Source organism: Ammodytes marinus, assembly GCF_949987685.1.
Source record: "Ammodytes marinus genome assembly, chromosome: 18".
NCBI lineage: Eukaryota > Metazoa > Chordata > Actinopteri > Uranoscopiformes > Ammodytidae > Ammodytes > Ammodytes marinus.
In genome coordinates this window covers 1,325,669-1,338,168 of record NC_137222.1, presented here as the reverse complement: position 1 = coordinate 1,338,168, position 12,500 = coordinate 1,325,669, and the positions used below count along the sequence as shown (strand labels likewise).

General features: G+C 38.9%; 1 protein-coding gene across 3 annotated transcripts in view; it reads left to right on the top strand.

Annotated features, from left to right (window-relative positions):
• The window catches only part of zmiz2 (zinc finger, MIZ-type containing 2), a 24,368-nt gene that overhangs the window by 2,311 nt on the left and 9,557 nt on the right, over positions 1–12,500 (top strand). Inside the window, exons 2-12 of one of the 3 annotated variants that reach the window (XM_080047129.1) lie at positions 2,479–2,556; positions 4,631–4,745; positions 5,655–5,845; positions 6,753–6,909; positions 7,488–7,709; positions 8,255–8,473; positions 9,171–9,254; positions 9,787–9,985; positions 10,468–10,609; positions 11,832–11,910; positions 12,407–12,436. In XM_080047129.1, the coding sequence (XP_079903255.1) occupies positions 2,528–2,556; positions 4,631–4,745; positions 5,655–5,845; positions 6,753–6,909; positions 7,488–7,709; positions 8,255–8,473; positions 9,171–9,254; positions 9,787–9,985; positions 10,468–10,609; positions 11,832–11,910; positions 12,407–12,436 (1,467 nt within the window). In that variant the 5' untranslated portion in view covers positions 2,479–2,527. Of the gene's footprint in view, positions 1–2,478; positions 2,557–4,627; positions 4,746–5,654; positions 5,846–6,752; positions 6,910–7,487; positions 7,710–8,254; positions 8,474–9,170; positions 9,255–9,786; positions 9,986–10,467; positions 10,610–11,831; positions 11,911–12,406; positions 12,437–12,500 lie in introns of all 3 variants that reach the window. The other 2 variants (XM_080047128.1, XM_080047130.1) reach the window with 2 other exon arrangements.

Here is a 12,500-nt window from a genome sequence, read left to right as displayed (position 1 = left end):
TCAATAAATTAACTTTGCCAGTAAGCGCTTTTCTACAATGTGTGCGACAGCGATTCTGGAGAACACTAGTTGACTAAATCACTTCTTGTCAAAATTTCTAAACTGGTATGTAAGCAAAGGGGGGGCCACACCGTAGCTAGCAACATACAAGTTTACAGAGCCTAGGCTGTGTATTAACACTGGATTTTTTTTTCAGCGCACATACAGTACGGAAAGGTAGTGGATCATGAGGAGATATTCACTGATTTTGACAAAAGGTGGTTTTGCTAACAAGAGTTCTCCAGAATGGGGCGCCCTTAGCTCAGTTGGTAGGGCGTCCCCCCCATGGGCCTCGGCCAGCAGCGGACCCGGGTTCGATTCCAGCCCGCGGTCGCTCTCTGCATGTCACTCCCCTCTCTGCCCCATTTAAACTCTGTCTCTACACTATCAATAAAGCATAAACATGCCAAAAAATATCTAAAAAAAAAAAAGAGTTCTCCAGAATCACTGACTCCACCTTTTAAACTTATTTTATAACTAGAAACAGTTATTCTTGACACTAATCCAAACATACTGTATTTTTCTATAGATTATTGTTAAAGCCGCTGGTAACATCTGTAGCCTGAAAGCAATTCAATAAAAAATCATCTTTATTTGTATATAGCCCAATATCACAAATAGATATTTGCCTCAGTGGGCTTTACATTCCATACAGTATGACACCCTCTGCCCTTAGATCCTTAGTTCGGCTGAGAAAAAACTCCCAGTAAAAAACCCTTTATCGGAATTAAAAAATGAAATGCAATTAAACTCATAAATAATCAATATAAATCGGTGTGGACTAACAGATTTTATTGTAACGTGTGTATGAACTGTTTGAGGGTTTGACAGCAAGTCAGTTGAGATGATTAAATCCTTCCGTTGCTACTTCATCAAATAAACACTTTACACAATGTATTAGCTGCCAGACAATAGTGTAATTCAGACTGTGTTTTGTTATGACATTTATACAGTGGTGGAATGTGATTAAAGACCTACTTCACCGGTGGGAATATGAAGGTGTATTGAACTCTGAGATCCTATGAAGTATAAATGTGCAAAACACTTTAGAAATCGGTTCATCCTAGCCTGAGAAAAGGCAGAAAGAGTGTTTTATGGTCTCACTGTCTAAGGTTACATTTTACTAATGTGACATCACATGGTAAAATGTAGGGTTAGGATTAACAGGACAGCAGGGAAGACTGAGGGAAGAAAAACCTCATTCATTATATTATAATAGCGATTTTATAATGATAGAACGCCGCTTCCGTATTGGTGAAGTATTCCTTTAAAGGTGCAGTCAGTGATTCTGGAGAACGCTTGTTGTCAAAATCACTTTTTAGTCAAAATCAGTGGATATCTCCTCATGATCCGCCACCTGTCTGTAGTATTGTATTCCAATTTTTCAAAAATGTTTAAATAAATATGCAAATTTAGCAAGATAGAAATTGTTGGTCACAGCAGTGAAAGAAAACTGATGGTGTAGGAAATAATGGGATACATCAGGGAAAGTGGTAGATAAATATGCATTGTGAGTGTTTTATTGAATGAAATATTCTTGAGTGTGTGTGTGTGTGTGTGTGTGTGTGTGTGTGTGTGTGTGTGTGTGTGTGTGTGTGTGTGTGTGTGTGTGTGTGTGTGTGTGTGCGCAGCTGAGGCAAGAGTGTTTCTCTCTCTTCACATCTCTCTTCTCTTTAAATTCCTTTTGAAATCATGGCGAGCTAAATTTAGCCTCAGCGCCCCTCCCCCCATCTACTGAGCGCTATCAAGAGCTACAGCAGCCCGCGATAGGCTAACGTTTTGATGTTAACACACACACACACACACGCAAAAACACACACACTTACACACACACACACACACACACACGCAAAAACACACACACTTACACACACACACACACACACACACACACACACGGTTGTATGGCTATACTTGTGAGGACATTCATTGACATAAATTCCCTAGCCCCTTACCCTAACCCTAACCATCAAAACTAAATGCCTAACCCCAACCCTTACACTAACCCTAACATAAACCTAATTCATACCTGAACCTTTAAACCTAGTGTTAACCCTCAAACAGCCCTTTGAAGAAGTGAGGACCAGGCAAAATGTCCTTGTTACGATGGTTAAAAGCGTAAATTGGTGCTCAAAAAGATGCCTTTACACACTCACAATCTTACACACACACACACACACAGACACACACACACACACACACACGCACGCACGCACGCACGCGCGCGCACACACACACACACACACACAGATTAAAGCATGTGGCTCTGAGTGGGAGGGCAGAGCGGTGTCTTTGTGCTCACAGTGTGAGCTATAGAAATGATAAATTGTTGCTGTGCGGTAAATGAGCTATGACTTAACTGTGTGTGTGTGTGTGTGTGTGTGTGTGTGTGTGTGTGTGTGTGTGTGTGTGTGTGTGTGTGTGTGTGTGTGTGTCTAGGGCCTTTTGAGGACAGTGGGGGCTCACCAATGATCCCCCCATTCATCCGATGAACCACCTCAACTCCAATCCACAAAGGTACAAACACACACACACACACTCACTCACTCACTCACTCACTCACTCACTCACTCACTCACTCACTCACTCACTCACTCACTCACTCACTCACTCACTCACTCACTCACTCACTCACACACACACACACACACACACACACACACACACACACACACACACACACACACAGACTGAAGGGACCTTAGGGTCAGCGTCCTCAAGTAAACCATGTCACCTTTTCCGTTTGAAGTGAATCTGGATGTTCACTGTTAATTCAAGGCAAGTTTATTCCTATAGCACAATTCAAAGTGCTTTACAGGGGCATGACATACATCAAGATTAGACATTAGAAAATTGCATTTAAAGGTGCAGTGTGTAATATGACATCATCTAGAAAGTTCTAGAATGCAACGCTCCCTGGGTAACCCCACCCCTTTCGAATAATAACAGAAGCTACAGTGGCCTTCAAGGACAAGAACAATTCTACATTTTAAACAATGCACCTGATGACATTCCAACTATGACACTTTCAAGATGGCGGCACTAGGCCTTGGTCCAAAATATGCAGAAATATGGACATATATGAGACCCTTTCTAAGGGGAAAAAAAAATATTCAAAATATTTTTTTCAGCTATTATGCACTTAATTAAATGTACTTGTGGATATTATAATTAGTTTCTACAAAATCTGCTAGGAAATAAAACCCAAAATTCTACGCACTGCAGCTTTAACAGACAAGCAAATAAAAGATTACAATTAACAACATGTTTATGATTTTCACTTTAAAAACCCCAGTCAGATTTCTCTGCCCTTATGACGTCATAGATTCAGGGCCTATCAGGGCATTGTGGACATTACAGCACCATTCTAGTAGAAACCCAAATTACAATATTGAACCTTAAAATGAGCAGAATATGTGACCTTTAATGACGTTTTACACACTGTTTTTGTTTGTATTGATGATATAATAAAACATGGTGATATTACTGTTATGTGTGTGAATGAATTACGTCATTAACTATACATAATAAAACATGGTGATACTGATATTACTGATATGTGTGATTATTTATTTAAAGGTGCAGTGTGTAATATGACATCATCTAGAAAGTTCTAGAAAGTTCTAGATTGCAATGCTCCCTGGGTAACCCCACCCCTTTTGAATAATAACAGAAGCTACAGTGGCCTTCAAGGACAAGAACAATTCTAAATTTTAAACAATGCACCTGATGACATTTCAAAAACATGGACGCCTCCATAAGACTTACCCTCTCAATGGACAAAATGTAATATTAATATTTGTAATTTTCCGCTCAGGAGGATAATTCAGATTATTGGCAGAGGTGATTTTACACCAATGAGGACATATTTATGACTGAGGATATTGATTTTAGCTAATAAATTACTTAAAATGTTACACAGTGTCCCTTTAACCTTTATTTATACTCCAGATTTCAATTGATGGGTGACCCTCATTTGCAATGATGTCGAGAAACAAAAACAACAACAATACGTAATATACAACGCAAATACATCAAATACACAACAAACCGGTAAAGAGAAACATTTAAACAGTTTAGACGGAGGTGTAGAGTGGCTGGAATTAGAATTAAATTGGTAAAAGTACAATAAAGCCTAATTGTGTGTGAATGCATTATTACTGATACAGTGTGTGTGTGTGTGTGTGTGTGTGTGTGTGTGTGTGTGTGTGTGTGTGAATGCATTATTACTGATACAGTGTGTGTGTGTGTGTGTGTGTGTGTGTGTGTGTGAATGCATTATTACTGATACAGTGTGTGTGTGTGTGTGTGTGTGTGTGTGTGTGAATGCATTATTATTGATACAATGTGTGTGTGTGTGTGTGTGTGTGTGTGTGTGTGAGAATGCATTATAACTGATACTGTGTGTGTGTGTGTGTGTGTGTGTGTGTGTGTGTGTGTGTGTGTGTGTGTGTGTGTGTGTGTGTGTGTGTGTGTGTGTGTGTGTGTGTGTGTGTGTGTGTGTGTGTGTGTGTGTGTGTGTGTGTGTGTGTGTGTGTGTGTGTGAATGCATTACGTCATTAACTCATCTCTTGTGTCTCTCCTGCAGCAGTGACGGCCCCTATCTCAATGACCCAGTCGCCTGGCAACCAGGAACCAATCAGCATCCAGGATCTCTGTCTGTAGTAACCACAGTGTGGGGCGTGACCAATCCCACACACAGCCAGGTAACACATGGACCGTACTGTGTGTGTGTCTGTGTGTGTGTGTCTGTGTGTGTGTGTGTGTGTGTGTGTGTGTGTGTGTGTGTGTGTGTGTGTGTGTGTGTGTGTGTGTGTGTGTGTGTGTGTCTAATGGTTTATGTAAATTAGCTACAATTTAAAAATAAGCAAATCATTTTTTATTTTATTTTTTTTAAGAATCCAATTGTGATGAAATGGTTAATGGTTTTGTATTACAATTTTTTTAGAGAAATGTATGTATATGCAAATTTGGCACAATCTAAAGGTTTGGTCAGAGCATTGAAAAAACTACCGGTAATGTTTAAATAATGTCTGGGAAATATACAGACACAAACAGACAAGGTTTAGTCAAATAAACCTTTGATTTATGTATACTAGTATGATAGAAGACATGTTATGGAAGATAAATAGACAGAAATCTCAAAAAATGACCAGTGCTTGAAAAAAAATTTAAACATGGGTTGCGTTCTGAATCGCATACTTTCTACTATATAGTATGGTAGAAAAAAGATTTAGGATGTCCCGATTCTTGTGGCCAGATTTAGGATGGTTAGAAGTACCCGGATGTCCTACTTCATGCGGCCAAGATTGTTAGTGTTGAAAACTGCATCCTATTTGGGCGATTCTGACCCACAATCCAGTGCGCACGTGAAGTGACGTCACATCGACGAAGCCTCCGTATGAAAACAAACGGGGATGCGACGGATATAAAAGCAAGAGGCAAGATCAAGGCGCAATGTTATGATGAAATAAGAGAATAAAGTATGTCCCAATAGTATGCCTACTGCATCCTAACTAGATTATTTTTTATCATCGAATGTAGTATGTAGAATAGAAAAAAGAAAGAGTATGCGATTCGGAACGCAACCATAATTTTTTTGTTTCCCCTCCTAGGTGTACGTATCAGCCATGGGTCCGGGCGAGGGCTCAGGTGGTCACATGATGCCTGGAGGAGGGCCTCCTATTGGCTCTCAGTTCATGGGACAACAGGCCTATGGAGAGGCCATGGCTAAAGGCTACCCACAGCATCTCATGTATGGACGACCAAACGCTGGTTATAACCCAAACCAGGGCTATGGGGGCAGGTAGGAGGATTTCTGGATTGAATTGGGCGGAAAATGTATGTCTAAATATGATTAAAAAGGAACAAAAATTTGTATAAAAACATATTTTCCCCATCTTTCAAATGTAATTTTAGCTTGTTTTTGCTTTCAAATAGATACATAGATGGACGGACAGACAGACAGACAGACAGACAGACAGACAGACAGACAGACAGACAGACAGACGTATTCCCCCAAATAGTAAAAGTAAACTGTTTATTGTGCATAGCTGCTTATGTAGAAGGTAGAGAAGTGTTGACATATGTTGACTTATTTTTGAGTGTATTTGCAGCAACTATTTCAAACATAATTAAAACCTGTTTACTTGTTCCTTTGACACTCACACACACACGCAAACACACACACACACACACACGCACACACACACACACACACACACATTATTGCTCACTTCTGGCTTTGATGCTCTCATCATGAAAGAAAATTAAAATATGACGGCAAAATGACTTTGATAATTGAGGAGTGTGGTATGTTATTATGAAGCACTTTGCATCAACACATGTCAACATGGCTGCTGTCACCCACCACTCTGAGTCATCACTAAACCACACACACACACACACACACACACACACACACACACACACACACACACACACACACACACACACACACACACACACACATGTTTGTACGGCTATACTTGTGAGGACAGTCATTGACATGCTTGGCTTTTTGTGATTCCAATACTTGATGTAGACCCTAACCCAGCCCCTTACCACCCCCCCCCCTCCACACACACACACACATACACACACAGGTTCACTGGGTTTATGTCTTCTCTTTACACACACACACACACACACACACACACACACACACACACACACACACAGGTTCACTGAGTTTGCATGTCTTCTCTTCCCAGTTACCCCGGTAACGTCGGAGGCGTCCGTCCGTCCTCAGAATTCACTCAGGCTGCGGCCGCCGCTGTCGCCGCCGCCGCTGCTACGGCAACCGCCACGGCCACGGCAACGGTCCAAGCCATACAGGAAAAGCAAAACCAGGAAATGAACTATGGCCAGGTAAGGGTGCCTCAAAGGGACAAAATAGCAGCACACAGAAATGTTAAACTAGATAGAGATATGGATAGATAGATAGGTAGATAGATAGATAGATAGATAGATAGATAGATAGATAGATAGATAGATAGATAGATAGATAGATAGATAGATAGATAGATAGATAGAACATCAAATAAACTTCATCATGACTTCTGCTTATTTTCAGTGTGAATAAATCTGTCAGTGTGATTCTTAGATACTACACACAATGTATGTTATTCTAACCATCCCCTCCCTAACATTGCCCTGTACTCTCTCTGACGTACTTCCCTTTCCCCTCTGTAGATGGATAGATAGATAGATAGATAGATAGATAGATAGATAGATAGATAGATAGATAGATAGATAGATAGATAGATAGATAGATAGATAGATAGATAGATAGATAGATAGATAGATAGAAACTTGGAATCCTAATATTTTTCTTAGACACACACACACACACACACACACACACACACACACACACACACACACACACACACACACACACACACACACACACTCTCACTCTACTTCCCTTTCCGCTCTCTCTGTAGATGGGTGGAGCTTCCTCTTACAGCACCCAGTTCCTCTCCCACCACGGCGGCCCTCGTGGTCCCCCAGGAATGGTGCCCGGTGCTGGGATGGTTTCGTCCAGGCCGGGCCCCCCCTCTGGAGGACTGTACCCCAACCACCCCTCACAGGCACAGAGAATGCCCCAACACGGGGGCTATCCAGGCGGGCAGCAACAGGGGTTAAAACGCCCCTACCATTCGGAGGTCAGAGCAATTTTTAGATACATCCTTTTTTTCATTTTATAAGTAAAACATTTTCGACGTGTTTTTAAGAGGAAAATGTCTCATAAATCAGACAGTGAACGACATATGAACAAATCCTTCTGTAATAACCTTCAGAATAGTGCTGAGAATGATTATGGAAAGTTTAGTAGATGTAAGTGCTTTAGAAGTTGAGATTTCTGGTTCAGAGTATTGAAAAAAAATAAAACTAATGTTGAGATAATGTCCGTTAAAGATGGTTGTATAGGAGAAATATACAGACGCAAACAGACAAGGCTTAGTCAAATAAACACCTGAATGTACATTTCGGACTTTTTTTATTTAAACTAATATGAAATGTCATGACAGATGAAGAGCTGTACAAAATAGTATGCTGTGTGTGTGTGTGTGTGTGTGTGTGTGTGTGTGTGTGTGTGTGTGTGTGTGTGTGTGTGTGTGTGTGTGTGTGTGTGTGTGTGTGTGTGTGTCTGTCTGTCTGTGTAAATAAACATTAATAAACACCAAATAAATGTGATTTCTTTCTACAGGGTTTCCCAGTTCAGCAGTATGCATCAGGGGGTATGTCTGGCTACCCCACCCAGCCCCTGCAGTTTCCCCCGGGTAACCCTGTACCCCAGCGCTGTGCCCCCTCTCCCTCCTACCCAAACAGGATGCCTGGCATGGGGCAGTACGGACAGGGACCCCCCCACCACCAGGCTCAGTTCACCCAAGGAGCAGGACAGCCTAACCCTCCACAGTACTACAAGGTAAGATTTATTTTTATTTTTATTTTTTTATTTTATTATTATTATTATTATTATTATTATTATTATTATTATTATTATTATTATTATTATTATTATTATTTTTTTTTTTTATATAATATAGGCTGCAATGTTTATTCGATTTATTCGATTTTTTTTTAGTCAGTGATTCTGGAGAACGCTTGTTGTCAAAATCACTTTTTGTCAAAATCAGTGAATATCTCCTCATGATCCGCTACCTGTCTGTACTGTTTGTGTGAGCTGAAAAAAATACAGTGTTAATACACAGTCTAGGCTCTGTAAAGGTACAGTGCATGTTGCTAGCTAGGGTGGGTCCCCTTTGTTTACATACGAGTTTACAGAGCCTAGGCTGTGAATTAACACTGGACTCTTTCTCAGCGCACACACAGTACGGACAGGTAGCGGATCAAGAGGAGATATTCACTGATTTTGACAAAAAAAATTCATTTTGACAGCAAGCGTTCTCCAGAATCACTGACTCCACCTTTTAGGAAAAAAACAAACATGTGTTGTTGACTAAAACACTATTAATAATGGGTGAATGTGGTCAGAAATGTAAAGCGCTTTGGGGCTGAGAAAATCGTCTAAAAAGCGCTTTATAAGTCAAGTCCATTTACCATTTTACCATTTAATAAATACGATTAACTGTGAATTAAAACGTTTTCTGTGTGTTGTTCAGTCTGAGCCATTCAACGGTCAGAGCAACCTGCCGTCAGGAGGAGCAGGAGGCTACAACGCCTTCACACAGGCTGCTGTCAACGGGGTAAGATCTCTACTCCCTCAACTAAGGCCCTTTGTATAGGACAGTGCAGTCAAAACAAGGAGAAAAATACAGCTTGACAACTGTTCTTAAAGCTATAGTGCGTAACTTTTTTGTATAAAAGAATGTCGGTTGCATTCAAGCCATCGCCAAACAAAGTTGTCACAATGTTGATTAAGCCCAATCAGCTCCACAAAACTCTCTCTGTATTCCTCAGTATGGCAGCGTTTACAAACTGGTGTCGCCACCCAACTTTGTTTTCATTGCTTACATGTTCGAAATTAAGACAATCAATCAATCAATCAATCAATCAATCAACCCTAATGTGAAGTTCTAAACACTATTCTTGGTCAGCCACCACTAGTTTTACTACTAACACCCTCCTGTCCGACAGAAGTTACGCACTATCGCTTTAAATAAATACCATATTACCGTATTGCCGTCCAACCATAATGAACAGTGAATTTATAAACCCTAGTATTGGTTCCTCAGACAGAAAATCTTACATGTTATTGCTTTAAATCTTCTTCTTCAGCCAGGGCGGGGCGGGGTGATGCCCGGTTACCCCACCTCTCCGATGGGGGGAAACCCGACTCCTCCCATGACCCCGGGCTCCATCCCTCCATATCTCTCCCCGGGACAGGACACCAAACCCCCCTATCTCACACAGGACAGCAAGCCCCCCTATCTGTCTCCTGATACCAAACCTATCATCACACAACAGCCCTCCTCAGGTGAGAAACAGCTCTGTGTGTGTGTGTGTCTGTCTGTGTTTGTGTGTGTGTGTGTCTGTGTGGGTGTGTGTGTGTGTGTGTGTGTGTGTGTGTCTGTCTGTGTGGGTGTGTGTGTCTGTCTGTCTGTTTGGCTGGCTAGTTGGCTTTCTGTCTGTCTATCTATACATCCATCCATCCATCCATCCATCCATCTATCTATCTATCTTGCTGGATAGATAGATAGATGGATCTATCGATCTATCTATCTATCTATCTATCTATCTATCTATCTATCTATCTATCTATCTATCTATCTATCTATCTATCTATCTATCTATCTATCTATCTATCTATCTATCTATCTATCTATCTATCTATCTATCTATCTATCTATACATCCATCCATCCATCCATCCATCCATCCATCCATCCATCCATCTTTCCGGTGACGTTTCTCAGGTTAAATTCACCCCTACATTCCTCTTTTATTGTGAAACTTCCAGGTAACCCTAGTGACGACCTGCGGCTGACGTTCCCAGTGAGAGACGGCGTGGTGCTGGAGCCGTTCAGGCTGGAACACAACCTGGCTGTTAGTAACCACGCCTTCCAGCTCCGAGAGTCCGTCTACAAGACACTCATGCTCAGGTAAAGATTAGTTTTATCTACATAATAATATACAAAAACACTTAAAAATTATACTTTATTTAGAACAGTTTAAATATTTTTTAAAAATCCCCCACACAATGGTGTTTTTATCATGTCTCTCATTGTTTTTAATTAAAATAAGAAACATCTAAAAAAAAAAATATATACAATTTTAATTAGGTCAATTTACTGTTTATGTCAAGTGTACAATAAAACAAAACAAATAACTGAAATGTACAGAAAGAGCCCAAACATTTATTTTATTTTATTTGTTTATTGCAGTTTTTATTTTTTTCACAGCACACACAAACACCTGCACATCACAACATACAAAATATCATCAACCAAATATTAAACTTCACTTAAAACTGTTTCAAATTAATTAATAAATAATTAAATATAGATTAAATTGAGCAAAATAGTGATACAAACAAATAGACTTAGTGTAAACCTTGGACTGGAACACAACCTGGCTGTTAGTAACCACGCCTTCCAGCTCCGAGAGTCCGTCTACAAGACACTCATGCTCAGGTAAAGATTACTTCGATTTTAGTGAGTTTAATTTGTAGAAAAACACATTTATTTGGTGTTTATTTCTTTTTTTTTTTTTTTTTTTTTTTTTTTTTTATATATTTTTCATTATATATATCTTTTTTTCAAACAAACACTTGCACCGTCACAACATACAAACAATCTACCAAAAAAAAAACTTCACTTTAAACTGTTTAAAATAATAAATAATAATAAATACAAATATAAAAAGAAAATATATATAAATATTAAAAAATTATTGAAACAAACAATAAAATCTAGATTAAATTGAGCAAAAATAGTGATAAAAACAAATAGACTTCGTGGACACCATACAATAAAAAAGCATAGAATATAAAATATAATGTACTATGATATGAATCCTAACCCTGAGCCTGAATCATGGCAGTGAATGGGGAATATAAATGGTTCATTTTGTGGAAAATAACAGTGAATTTAGTCAAGATATTTAGTGATTTCTGGTAAAATAACACGATGGTGCAGTGTGGATTTAGAGGAGTTGACCTCACTCTCTGTTTTTCTTTGCTCGAGTGAATTTGTAAAAACACCAGATGCATGAGGAATGTGTAATAATAACCGTAGACTGTATTTGTTGCTAACCCCACCCTTTGTGTGTGTGTGTAACGGTGTGTGTGTGTGTGTGTGTGTGTGTGTCTGTCTCCCCCCTCAGGCCAGACTTGGAGCTGCAGTTTAAATGTTACCATCACGAAGACAGACAAATGAACACAAACTGGCCGGCCTCTGTACAAGTAAGAATGAACAACTTTCATGTTATGTTAAGTTATATTGTTATAATTTATATAAATATATATATAATTTATATTATCTTGAGCCTTTTTTTTCTCAGAGGTTTTGTGATTATATGTGGACTACTACAGTACTGTTGTAAACGTAGAGATTTCTTTTAATTTTTTTTCCTTATTCTATTTTATCTTAATTTACCATTTTTAACATTAATTATGTATTATTTATTTTAAATTCTTAAAATTACACATTTTCATTTACATATATGTTCTATTAATTTTATACACATTTTATATTATTTATGATATTATTTCACACATTTTATTTGACACGTTTAAAAATATATATTTATATTTTAAACTTAATTCTTCTATTTAATTTGATTTTTAATTTTTTTTTTCCTTTACTGTGTTTTATTGTCTGCACTCATGTACCCAAAGGAAATTCATTGTGTTTGCAAAAAGTTCCAATTCTGTTGATTTATTTACATAATTTTCTTAGGATATCATCTACCACAGTGGGTTTCATCAGGTATTTACAAGTCTTAAGTCTTAAGTCTTAAAAAGTTCAATATCAAATCATCAGAGTTGTAGGT